The sequence below is a fragment of the Callionymus lyra genome, chromosome 11, assembly GCF_982586985.1.
Source record: "Callionymus lyra chromosome 11, fCalLyr1.hap1.1, whole genome shotgun sequence".
In the NCBI taxonomy this organism is placed as follows: Eukaryota; Metazoa; Chordata; class Actinopteri; order Syngnathiformes; family Callionymidae; genus Callionymus; species Callionymus lyra.
This window is the reverse complement of record NC_141828.1, coordinates 18,218,412-18,232,458: the sequence shown is the minus strand read 5'-3', so window position 1 is coordinate 18,232,458 and position 14,047 is coordinate 18,218,412. Positions and strand designations below refer to the sequence as shown.

Genomic DNA, 14,047 nt, shown 5'->3' with positions numbered 1-14,047 from the left:
GGAACCAGAAAACGACATAACGAAATTGGTCTTTTTTTTCTTCTCGTTTTTAAAACGAATGCGTCATACATTTTACGGCATTACAGTTGCACCGTTCTGCCACGAGGGGTCACTAGAAACGCTACAAAGGGTCTGTTAGTAAAATCTCCTCTTCCTACGCAGCAACACCATACGTACAAAAAAAAGAATCATCCATTGAATAAACACACTTGAATATTTGGGTTTTACCACACCAAATGTTTCTTTATTAAAATACGTTTTAAATAATTTAATAAAAAAGATAAGTGTACAAACACCTCTTACATTTAAACAATCTACTGTGAGAATAGTATTTCTAGAATTCCATTATTTTTTCCATTTAAGGAAATAAAATTCAAAATCATGTTCTGCACTTTTATTTTTTCATTCAAGTTCATTTCAAATGATAAATACATTCATCTGAAAAATAGAATATGACACTTTACACTGTCAGTGAGATATTTGGACAGCGTTAGTTCAGGCCTGAACTAACGATACGGTGACTTAGTGGTGTTTCCATCGAATGACAAGTCGTCGCACAAGTATTTCAATGGTGACTTGCACTGTAGGTCCTTTAAGTTATTTGGTTTTTTGAAAACAAATAAAGCCTTAATGAAACAACAGTGAAACGATTGCACAAGTAGGTCACTTCTGAAATGTTTCAAGTAAAACTATAGAAAATGGGGCAGAGAGAAAAAAAACATAATAGTCACATTCTTACATTGATTAGGACAATCAGTCCTAGAGACCGAATAGACCAGGAAAATTGACTGCTTAACCGGTCTATCCTGTCACAAGATGTTGGGACATGAGGTTGCATCTGCGAGTGAGATCTAACTCCTCTTTTTCATGAGACGTAATGAACTGACACCATCGTTGACTGGATGTATACAAGAAGGTAATGGACTCACGCCTCTGCACTGCCTTGCGCCTTGGCACTGGTAACCTAAAATCTATGTACACGTTTAAGGATTTAAATAAAAACCTGCAGAGGTAAGGCTTACAATTGGTGTGATCGACAGCAATGTCCTCCCGTTAGATCACACACTCGGTGGCAAAAGTGACACCACAGACGGTGCATACATTTCCATGACTTGCAAAAGGTGCGTCGTTTCCTTTCGTCCTTAAAACTCCGAATACATTTTTCTAACATGCCGACTCCAGCATAGGTTCGCACACGTCACTATTATCTGTTGGTTCTTTAAGCTCCTCGGGCAGCTTCACTGCCTTAACTTCAGACTTGGTTCCACCTGGTGTGGAGTTCTGAGATTTGAGATCAAAAACGTCCCACTTTTCTGGAAGCACTCCTCGCCTGAAGAGCAACTCTGCAAGCCAGGAGAAAAACAAAATGGACACGGCAGCTGTCAACATGCAGATGGTTCTTATCGGGGAGCGCTGGACGTAAACACCATTTTCCAACGTGCATCCTGGGAATTTCAAGATGGTAGGAATGCCCAGCAGCGGCTCGCCGCAGAGAACCCTCAGGAGCATGCCGGTCACACAGCCCAGCACGGCGCCGTATGCGTTGGAAATGCTGAAGAACAGGACACAGACAATCTGTGGTAGCATGAGTGTGTACGTGAGGTCAGAGCGAAGCATCCAGATCATCAGCACACTGTTGTCCAGGAAGGTGAGCGACGTTCCAGCCAGACCCACGACCACCACCGAGCCTCGGATCACCCACTGGATCTCTTGCTCAGAGGCCTGCACACACACGCACAACAAGCATGTCATTTTAAAGCAACGACATCCAACATTTTGACATTCATTGATGTTCTCTATAAAGATTGATCTACTTTTAAACGGTCATGTAATAGTGAGAGTAGCACTCTCACTATTATTTGCTCTTCATTATGTGACTCTGGCCAAATGACCCTGTACTGAGACTTTCTGAAGTGACCAGCAAGTAGTGATGCGTTGATGAGGCCTCATGATACAACTGTGTATTGAAAACTCTGTATCATGATACAGTGTCTTCATTTTTGAAGGCCACTCTAAGTTTGAAAATGATGCCAGGTTTCATTCAATTCGTGGATTAGAGCCAAATATTAAAGAAGTGGGTGTGTATCATGTGTATCTGATGATAAACTCACAGTATCACATGATACAGCGAGTGTTTTCAATACACAGCTGTATCATGTGATACAATGAGTGTTTTGTATACACAGCTGTATCACGAGGCCTCTTCAACCCACCACTACCAGCAAGATACAATAAGAAACTAATCGCTTATCTTGTTTTATGAACAAATATAATTCTTTTTTTTGAATGCTGAAACTTTTCCGACACTTGAAAATAAGTTATATGGACCGATTGTGGACCAGCGATGGTCACATAAGGGCCTAGCGAGTGTTCTATAGATAACAATGTATAATACAACCTTTAGGTGTCCTTTAATTTAGTTGAAATATAAATCTACTACTAGTGATGGGTTGATGAGGCCTTACGAGCTGTGTGAGAAAGAAATTGTATCATTATACAGTGTCCATTTTGAAAGACCACTAGATGGCACTCTAAATTTGAAAATGATGCCAAGTTTTATTGAAGTAATGGATTAGAGCCAACGATTATATAGAAAAGAAGTGCCATCTAGTGGCCTTTCAAAATGAAGACACTGTGTCACCCATCAATAGTATATACTGTACTTTGAAGTGTATGAGCATAACTTGAAATAAAGTTGAGTCATCAAAGTGAATCCAGATCCTTGAGACTGTCCAAAGTTGTAAGCAACCTGGAGGAATTCAGTTTGGGGATCCACAAAGCCACTGCTAGTGCTGTCAGTCGCTAGACTGTCGTGCAGACACGGTGCTTCTACTCTTTGAAGACGTGGACAGGATCCAGGCCACTTAGCTACTCAATCTTCTTGGCCTTGTGCTCCCAGTGTCAGAGGGACCTTGTGTGTCTTGTGGTTTTAAACTTGTCTGTGTACAGGACAACTGAGAGCTTGGTGTTGGTTTGAGCCTAGACTGAGAGAAATGGTTTCAAGCTGCTGTATGAGGTTGGTCTTTTGTCACCTTCTGGGCTCCTTTGTTAATACATGATGAGGAGAAGATTTGCTTCAGGCATATCTTAAGATGGCACTTAATGCATTGAGCTGCTGCAGCTGAAACACAATTTGTGTTACAAAGCATCTAAACAGGTGGACTTAGCACCTAAGTGGTCGGCGTTCTTTTAGGAAGTCTATTGTGGAATGTGTTAATTAACAAAAGGGTATTCTTTGGACCTTAATCAGCTTCCTGGGAAACAGTTAACTTTGTGCTCCTTGGCAGGGGAATGAGACAAATAACCAAAAGGTTAGGTTGAGATTCCCATGACAAAGATGTGTACAATCAAATAAGTCAACTCACCCTGGTCCTCAGGATGCTCTTGTAGATGTTGGATGTGAAAATGGAGGCAGCGGACAAGAGCGCCGAGTCCGTGGATGACATAACAGCTGCTGCAACGGCTCCGATTCCGATTATGGAGATATAGGTGGGAGTCAGATGCTGCAGAACAATGGGCAGAATCAGGCCCGTCTCTCCTCGAGCGAACGGAGATGGGGAACCGTACGAGGTCAAGTTCCAGTCTGAGGAGCGAAGAAACAATCAACATCATTCTAAATATCCTCCCCAGTGCAACCGATATGAAGATTCTAATCCAACTAATCGCACGTCTCGCCGTCCGACCTTCCTTTTATTTACCAGCTCATCAATTTATCCGGCAACTAACCATCCAATGCTCCTGTGCATCTGCAATTCATTCAATCAACTTTCCAAATGAACCCTTAAAAGACAACATATACTGTATAGAGGTTGACTTATGATGACGCTTCAGGTAACTGTATTAAAATATCAGTTTTTCCTACATTTGAACAACCTTTAAACAAACACAAGCCTTTTTAAAAATCTCAGTAGGTGGCGCCCTCCGATAAAAAATGATGTAAGGTTTTAATTCTATTCAAAGAGAGCGCCATCTATTGATATGACAATACGGATGCTGCTTGATCAGCTGATCACTCACCTGTCGAGGCAGCTACAGCTCCGACTAGGATGGGTGGAATTCCGAGAGTAGGAACAATGAAGGCGGCAGCAAAGCAGGTGATCTTCGCCGTGGATGAAGACGACGCTGACAGGGTCCTCTGATGGAAGTTCTGGAGACCCAGATTGCCCAGACCCTGAAGGAACAGCAAGAACAACAAAACCTTAAAAAACACCCTAGATAAGTCTAGAACGGCAAATCCAGAGTTTTTACCAGCAGCAGGAAGTTGTCGATCCACCTCCACACTCTGTCAGACTCAAGAGATCCAACCCACGGGGCCTGGAGCGTTTGGTTGTACGCCGTTTCAGTAATATCCGCCACAGCAGGATTTATCATTGCGAAGGGAATGCACAACCACTGGGAATGGCGAAAAAAAACAAAAACAAAAAGAGTTGAAACCTTAAATCAATAACCCTCAAGAAGATCAAAACAAACCAGGCTGATGAAGATGAGGATGAGTTGGATGATGTCCGTGTAGGCCACAGAGTACAGTCCGCCCATGAGGGTGTAGGTGATGGCCACCGCCGCCGAGATCCAGATGCTGACCGTGTAGGACAAGTCCAGGATCACACTCATGGTCACCCCTGAACATACATCAACAGGGTTCGGCAATCACATATTACACTAGTAGTACATTAAGACAAAACTATTTTCAGTATGTATATATAAATGTCTGTGTATTTCTGTAGAGGCTCTGTTGCCATGTGTGTTTGTAGGTTCCTGTCTGTTCCTTCACGTGTGTGTGTGTGTGTGAGTGCTTGTGTTTCTGCAGCTGCCTCACACTCAACACTCGCCACTATATTTAGCCTCTTTAAGAGTGGGATAAGCCAGTGCTCTGATCACACTCGACACAATGACATGCACACACCGGGACCCCTCACCTAGTCCTATTAGAGTTCCAGTCACCCACATGATCTCGGAGATGAGTGAAGCTATAGACAGAGCAGCAGTGGCCGCTCTTCCATATTTGATCTGGAATGGATCCATCATGGTCACATACTTGTTGTTCCTCATGGGCTCAGCGAAGAACAGACCACCTGAGAAACACCAGGAGATGGAACATTTTAGGGTATAAGCAGAAACTGAACTTTAATCCCTACAGTACATAAAGTAGTCACTCTAGACACAAAGAAAACTATGTTTGTTTGGACCAAGTCCATTTGACTAAATTTAAATTTAATACAAACACAGACAAGTATTGAATTACAGAGATTCTACTTCTAAATGTGTATACAGAACAGAATATATTTATTAAATATCAGCCATTTTAAGAATATTAATATATAATAGCTCAGTTGATCTAACACACTCCTGAAGTTATTAAAACATTAGCACTTAAAAAAAAACAAAAAAAACAAACATTTATTCATGTTGAATGACGACGACAAATAATAATCAGATTTAATGAAGGGCAAAAATAAATGTATCTGTAAAATAATAATAATAATAATAAATAGCAGTTCAGTCTGTTTGTATTGCTGAATGTTCTCGTGATAATATTTTTGTATTTTTATTTTAATCTTTTTTGTTGTTAAGTTGAAAATAGTGCAATTTCCAGAAGGAAAAAAAAATAGCCGTGAGGGGCGTAAAAGCCATATCAATAAATGCGGGTTAAAATCCAAACTAGGAATAATATAACATCAAGATATGAGTAATGTGGTTATTAACAGACATGTGTTTAGTGTCTGGGAAGTCAGATTATTATACGACACCACCGAACGTCGATAAGAGGATCATGGCTGAGGTCATGTGACCTTCATGTGGAGCAGGAATGTTGGTATTAATCTGTACAAGCGACCACTTCAGTCTGTAATCTCTAAAAAAAAAGAAAAAAAAAAAAGAGAGAGAAGAAAAAATACACCTAAAGAGCCAAGAGGGGTTGTTCTTTGATTAAAAGCGTATCACCTTAGAAAAACTCGAAGTGAGCTGTCTGCACTGCAGCTGAACAAGCTGGTTGTCAGATTTTAATGGGTAGAATTTTGACTCGCTCTGATCTGAACACGAGAAGCAGGTGCTGAAGGAATCAGAGAGATGATGTCACCCGAACCAAGTGGTCCGAGAGCTGCCGTAACGTGAAACTGAACAAACGCTGCTGCTCCTGCTGCTAAATATTTCAAAAGGAAAATTCTCTTTTTGGTATAAATAGAAAACCCCATGTTTGAGTGTTGTAACTGTGTCAAGTAAATATAGCATTCACAACGTCCGGTTTGAACGGACTTTATTCAATTGCTGATAGAATATATTTTTTTAAATAATCAGATGAATACATACATACTTTCTGCTAGCTACTGTGGCTAACTATAAGATGCAGAGAAAAGTAAATACATTCTTTATTTGTAGAATCGCTAACTTTAAGAGCCCATTATGCTTTATTTCCTTAAAATACTAAAAATAAAAAAAATAAAAAAATATTCTCATGAGATAAAAGGAATTTAAACACAAGTTATCACATATCCAAAAGAAAAGCAACCAAAGAAAACTTTAACGTAACAGAAATCCATTTAATCTATTATTAAATATACATTTTCTTTAGAAAAATATTGGCTTTTGAATCCACCAGACCATTTTTATTCCCGAGTAAATTGCATTTCCGAGGACCTCAGATCCTAACCGAAGTGATGTGTGGGACTTAATAGCATCGATCACATGATTTAGAATCCATCTTAATCTCAGATAATCTGTCTTTGGATGCTGGAAGACACTGCACAATCTAAACTGAACCACTGACCGTCTGAGCCGACCTAAAGCTCTGGCCGGGAGGATTTAATGACTCATTAATAAAGGACGCCGTTCAGGGTTAGAGTAAACAGAAACTAGGCTAGGTAGTATGTGGTTGGAATAGGTAGAGTTGATTGTGAAAGACAACTAGACTGATAGAAAGTTTATAAAGCCATTAGTGGTTTGGAAGAGAAATAGTGGATGTGTTGGATAATAAATGTTGGAAAATTAAATACCAAAACAAAAAATGAGGTTGATGAAGAATTAGAGAATGGATAGGGATATACGGTGTAATAATGTTATGGAGACCATCTTTGTATGGGTTAGATGTAGAATTCCAAATGATAAAACTTGACTCTGAGTGTTTCTTTCAAGGAGAACCATTAAACCATTGATGTGAGAAACTGACCGATGACGAAGCACATTGTGGCGGCAATAGGCATGACTGCCCAGATCAGACCCATGGACGGATTGTACACGGCCTCGGCAGTGCCAACGATGAACCCGCCGCCAACCCAGGTGGCTGTAGAGAGAGAGAGAAAAACGAGTGTGATTCCACTGACTTTTTTTGTCTCCAATGTTTGCTGATACCTGGAAAGTGTAACAAGACAAGTTAACATTACTTACCAAAGTTTCTTACTTGCCAAATAAGGAAATGATCTCAAGCAAAATAGAGAATTTGCTTTAAATATTTCACTATATGCATGAGATACAATTTGAGATACAAGCCACCAAACGGATAACAAGCAGCATAAAAGGTAATCAAGGAAAATGTAAACTCATGTTAGCCTCCTGAACATCAGCTTACAGTATAAAGTACATTTGCAGTTGCTATTTCTAGACACAATGTGTGATGATCAGAGTCAAGTTGCTTTAGCAATGAGTCTTGGCTGTCACTTTGAATCAAGGAAGCCAAAACTCTGATTTCAATTTCAACCAGGGACAAAAATATGAACTCAAGAAAGGTCTTAGGTTAACATGGTGGCCTGAAGGAAGATAAACAATGAACCCCACGGCTGGTTGCAAAGCACCCACGGCCTATTTTTGAAAATGATGAGCCCAGGTTTCATCACACCAGCGTTCTATCTCAGGGCATCATATCACACTTAATCACAACCTCCAGATGTCAAATATCTACACTTACTGTAAAGAATTGTACCTCCATGCGCCTCATGCCATGACCATGAAAGTGAGAAACTGGATGGGAGACAAGACGGCACCTCTGAACTGAGACGCCATAGACCTTCAGGGTTGAAGCTGGTGATGCCATTAATGGGGTCACCAGCCTCGTACCAACCCAGATAGCAAAGTACATTGATTCAAAGTTGATTCTATAGTCAGATTGGTAGGTTTTAGTTAACGTTAAGCTATAAATGTTGATTCAATGTTAAACTATTGTTACCATTCAAACGTTGAAAATCTGCCGTCCAATCAACATTGACTCAACAAAAGACAAATAGATTATGGGGGAGGGGACATTAATGAGTCAGACGTTTGGACAGAGGTGGGACTTAACATAATCAATGCATATATAGTTAAATGAATTCAATTTTGTTTAGTGTCCTATCATAACTGTTACCTCAAGACACGTTACAGTTTAAGTAAGACTATATTGGAGAAAGAAAAGAACGGATCGCAGCGAGTCGACAACGAGTTAATCACAGCGTGGCGAGGAATAACTTCCTTTTAGGAGGAAGAAACCTCGAGCAGAACCATACTCGGCTTTGAGGGCCTCCTGCTGTGACTGGCTAGGGTGGGGGGTTAACGAGGGGCTCTCGATGGGGGGGGTGTAGACAGATGGATAGGGAAAAGAGTGAGGGAGGATAGAGTAAGAAAAAAGAGGTGAGTATAGATAAATGTTGATTCACTAATTGTGTGTAGAAAATCCAATGTTTCAATATCACATATCAACGTTGTCTGACAATTTCTCAATATTAATATAATAATAATAATATAACGTATTTTTGCTTTCTAAGAAGAGAAGGATAAGTAGCATGCGGGCCTCTTCTAAGAATATTTTTGGGATAATTACATGGCAATTTTTTTTTTTAATGAATTGAATATAATTTATAACGGTTCAATTACTAATATAATATCCAAAGTAATACACGTGAACGGGCAACCTCGGCCATTCAAAAACTGTGCATTAAACCGGTTGCGCCCTTGATGTGTCTCGCACTTTCAAAGACGATGGTGTCCGTTGTTCTATAACATGCTACACAATTTTCATGATCCAGCCGTGTTTTTCCACCACCACACACACACACAATACACATTTATAATAAGATGTATCTAGATCGATGCCACCGACAGACTGCAACATGGAAAAAAAAAACCCGGTGATTTATGTCTGTCATTGTCCAGATTTATTATTATAACTTCATCCATGGATCATTCATGTTTAATCCACCCGCGATTAATCCAATGAAATAAATGGTCATACAGAGGTCGGGGAAAAAAAAAGAAAAAAGCTCGGATCTACCAGGACGGATAATCTAAAACACCCCCCCATTCGCGGTGTCATCCAACACCAACCCGGTCCACTCGCCTGTCATTGTGAAGATCCCGACCACCAGACTGATGCCCCGGTTCCCCAGCAGCGCCAGCTCCGTCTTGTCCCCGTTGGTTTTCTCCACCTCCCGCCGGGACTTGACGGAGGCCCAGATCCCGATGGCGAGGACCAGCAGGTAGAAGAGCATCATAACGATCACGCCAGGTATGTTGAGAGCCATGATGTTGGAGCAGCACTGACTCGCATGCAGCTCTGAGCTCCGCCGTCATTGCAGACCGGCGGCGGAGAGCGGTACTGCAGGGCAAGGGCGGCGCTAGACAATACCCGGGCTCCGTGCCAAGACTCCCTCCCAATGCTTGAGGATTGATGTTAATTATTTGTTATACAGTGTTATACACACTTGATATGCTGGTGAATTAAATCATGATTTGACATCTGTGTGTGTTTTCAACCTTTTTTTTTTATTTGATTGCCTTTTACGATTCCTCCATTTGACTAAAAGCTGAGGTCTGGCCCATTCATACAGGATTATTACCCCAATAAATCAAATACTAAAAAATCGAATAAATATTCATACACTACTATGGGATTCGTAAAGTGGTCACTTTTTATTTGTTCAGGCTTTTCCTTGATTTTCTGGAACTCCTGTTGTGTTATCAGTTTTATCTTGCCCTTTGAAGTATATCTTTTATTAAATATTGTATTGATTGTTTAAGCGCTTTGTGACCCTGGTCTGGAAAAGCGCTATATAAATACAAATTACTTTCTTACTTACAAAACTTTTTTCTCTTCTGGATGAATTAAAAGAAAAACAAAAAAAACTCAAAGGTAAACAATGGTGAGTTCATTATATTGTGTCCAGAACCGATGAGCTGACTTAAGGGAAATGATGAGTCACAATTATTTAGTAATGTAGGTCAGTCGGGCTGGAAAACTGGAAAAAGACAAAAGGAACGAACCATACAAGACTTAAGTGCTAGCGGTTTGCTGTTTAAATTAGTTTGTATGTTAATCTAATTGTTCATTGAAGGAATTAGATTTGATTTGAAAATGACTGTATGTTGCTGTTGGGCAGCATACATGTTCACCAACACCCCTATGTGAGCTTAAAATAGAGACCAAAGTTCAATTTAAGTGTAATTTTACATTTAAAAAAAACAAGCTGGCACACTTTAACCCCGCACCTCATGCTGTTTACATCGTACAATGAGACGAAGTGTCCTTTAAAATGTGTATTATTTTTTTGTGAAAGACATGGTAGTGATCAAACAGGTATTTATATCATCATGGAATTATATAACATCTAAAGTAAAGCTACTTGGTAAAAGGAAAATCTCTGGGGAAGTTGGAAAAGACCTGCTCTTGGTTTAATTCCCTGTATTTTCCCATCCTGGAGATTTTGCTTTCTAAACAAATATCACTCGCCAGTTTTGAATGTGGCGGTCAAACATGTCTGCAACTCCAAGATACATGTTCCAGCTTTTCAGCTGCTGGATGAATGACGTCTAGTGACGTCAGCTGGCAGTGTTATGTCCCATCTGGGGCTTACATTAGCAGCGGAAATGATAGTAGGGCTGGGCTTGCTTCTCATTAGGGAGCTCCAGAGGTAGCTCAGTTGCCTCAAGCTAGACTAGCTGCAGGACAGGGTATGCAAAGTCCTGCTTAGGCCACCAAGGGAGTGTCAATGTGACATCAATTCGGCTAGGGTTTGCCTACACTAATCTCAGGTATTACATGGATGTTCCTGCTTGTGCTGTCCTTTCTTCAACACTTGATGGACAGAGGCAGGCTTGTCGACGCTCTAAGGGTGTGTTTGCTTCAGCCATCTCTGGTTTTGAGGGGTTTTAATTCCAGAGTCACCCCCCCCCCTCCCAGTGGGGACCACCAGCTGATGTTGTACCCTCACAGACCATCACCAATGCATTAGCTAATAAAACTGATTTGCTGATAAAAAGAATGTGGATTGAGCCTCTGTGGATAAATCGTCACTTCCCTGATGGTGTAAAAGTGTTTCAGATGGTGATTGGTGTGCTTCTTCTGAAGTTCACCGACGGTGTTGTGGTCAACACTTTCTGAGAGTCTTGTGTGTAGCTGGCAAACCATTGACCCGGGTAATTGTACCTCAATTTAACAGCATGGAGCCTGTGTTGTCCTTCAGTCGTTCCATCGTAGGGATCTCGAATGATCTTATAACCTTGGGGCAACTGTAATCATTAAATCCCTTTCCAGCTCTTGGGAAGTGTTGAAGATGTTGTGATGAGGAGGGACAGCTGGTACAAGTGCGCTTTGAAACAGAAATGTGAGATGCCACCAGGACCGGAAGCCTTCTTGACCCATGTCAGCTGAATACTATCTGCACGTCAACATGACATACATAGACTGGGGCTCGTGGAGGGGTAGGATATGCAGAGTAGGGCTGAAAACATTCTTGGAGGACAGAGTCTGGTCGAAAAACTTATTTAGGTCATCAGCAACACTTTGTTTTCTAAGGATATAGGGGAGGGTTTCCTGTTCAAAATCTCATTAAGGTTTTAAGCACAGTGAAAACTTCTTCTATGAGGCTATGTATACAGGAAATAGGAGTTGACGCAGCTTTTATTCCCTAATCAGGGTGACGCACTGAAAGGGCCTTTTTGCAGGACACACAGAAGCATCATGAGATATCATGTACTCAAAGAAGGAAGTATTTCCTGTCTGCACCTGAAGACGAGTGGAAAAATCCATAGGGCCAACCACTTAACGCGTAATGCTAACACAAAGAATAACCTGCACCTGTTTCCAGCTAGATTGCTATCCAACCCTTTGCTTCATTTGTACGCCTATAACCATCCATATCAGCATTTTGTTGTCTACTGCGATATGAAACCATCCAATATGTCGATCTATTACTTCTGAATCAACACCATAATAGAATGAATTAAATGTAGCAATATCGAAAGGATTGAAAAGATTACATCATTCTGAAAAAAAAATTGTATCACAGTTCCGAGTGAAGGCAACTTGCGGCCTTTTTGTGTGGAGTTTTTCATTTTCTCTTGTGTGGGGTTATTCCGGGCACTCCGGTTTCCTCCTACAGTCCAAAAACATACAGAGGTTGGTTGTGAAATTCCATTGGTATGATTGTGTGTGTGAATGGTTGTGTCTTTGTGTGCCCTGTAAGATACTGGCATCCTGTCCAGGGAGTCCCCGGCCTCTCACCGGAAGAAGCTGGGATATGATCCAGACCCCCCATGAATAAGCTGTAGAAAATGAATGAAGGATCAAACACTGATGAAGTAAGAATGCAGTTACATTACTAAAAAATATATAAATTAGTTAGGAAGTAAATATTTAGTTTGGGTAAATGGAAAAGTATGAATAAGCTTCATCCAGTTTAATTACAGTTGATGCTTGTTGGATCATTTGGATTCAAAGTGTACGGTTGGACTGTATACAAAACAAATATACTGTAAACTGATGTAAAGGATGAGATAAGATTGAAATGAAAAAATGAGTAACATCAACATAAAATATCATGTTGATATAGGAAGGCTTAAGGTTTCCTCAACAAGTATGTATTTAGGGCATCTAGCTCAGAAGCAAAACAATGGAAAAACACAAGTGAAATGAGTCGTTTGGTCGAGGTATGTGCTGTGCAAGTGCATTTCCATCTTCTCTGATCACAGGAGACAACAACAACTTCATTTACAATAACTACTTAACCTTGGATATAATAAATATAACTGTCAAGAGCTGACCTGCTGGTCAAACTGAAGAGTTTGTCAAAGTCACAAAACCTTCCAGGGTGTAAAGAAAGAAACACGTGAAGCCAAAGGTGGAGGCCAAAAAAAACAACAACAACAGGTGAACTGAAGTCGTTATAACGGCTGACAGCTGACGGCACAACAGTATCGCTCACAGAACAAGAACTTGTCTGTTGTATGTTTAACATAACTACACAACAATAGAAAAAAAAAAACCTTGTACCTTGCGTTGAACAAGGTATACGTTTATATTTTAGTAAAGACACAACATCTGAAAGAGGAAGAGGTAAAGATGAGATATCCTCAAGGTCTGTTGCGGCAAAACATTCTGACCTCGTGAGGATTTTTTTCAGGGCTCTTACGCAGGGGTAGGTAAAATGAGCCCGAACATTAGACGGGTAAACAATAAATCATGAAGAAAAACATTTGGATAATGTAAGAAAATACAACTATAATGCACAGAGGGACAGATCGTGTGGAGAAGTTAAAGCAGCCAGTTGAGATAACATACACATTTGGAATACCAAACCCATACAAACTGAATGAACATCTATTCCATCTTAGAATGGTGTTAGCAATAAGATCTGGTCAACTGAACTACATGTACAACTGTAAGGTTAAAATATTTGGGGTATACTATAGTATATAGTATTGTACATTAACCATTTAATATGGAACACTGAAACATTTAAACTCCGTATATTCATACCTCTGTTCTCTAGTAAATGCTGAACCCACTTTTGAAATGAATTACTCAAACTTGTTTCAAAGAATGAAATGAAGAACAATACAATTCAATAAATGCATGCTGTGTCTCCACATGTACTTGAAAAAAGATGCAAATCTTGAGCTCACTTATTTATGTCTTATCACCTAAATGTTTCAGACACCTTCCTTTTAATCATCTTTGTATTTTCATTTTACGTGTCGATGAAAACAAGTTGTTGACTTATATTTGGTGTTTTTTTTTAAGTAGATGTCTATCTTTATCTCAATGCAGACTGGCGTGTGACCAACTGAAACTGATGAGGCGGTCATA

At 40.2% G+C, this 14,047-nt stretch overlaps 1 protein-coding gene across 1 annotated transcript; it reads right to left on the bottom strand.

Moving 5' to 3' along the window:
* Nucleotides 1-367: 367 nt before the first annotated feature.
* Nucleotides 368-9,529, bottom strand: LOC148069435 (high-affinity choline transporter 1-like). The gene is made up of 8 exons (XM_087803378.1): nucleotides 9,302-9,529; nucleotides 7,163-7,276; nucleotides 4,917-5,072; nucleotides 4,471-4,619; nucleotides 4,249-4,392; nucleotides 4,018-4,171; nucleotides 3,366-3,583; nucleotides 368-1,722 (listed from the first exon to the last, which is right to left on the bottom strand). Exons 1-8 carry the CDS (start codon nucleotides 9,483-9,485, stop codon nucleotides 1,165-1,167), a joined length of 1,677 nt encoding a protein of 558 aa, XP_087659504.1. The 5' UTR covers nucleotides 9,486-9,529; the 3' UTR covers nucleotides 368-1,164.
* Between the last annotated feature and the right edge of the window lie 4,518 nt (nucleotides 9,530-14,047).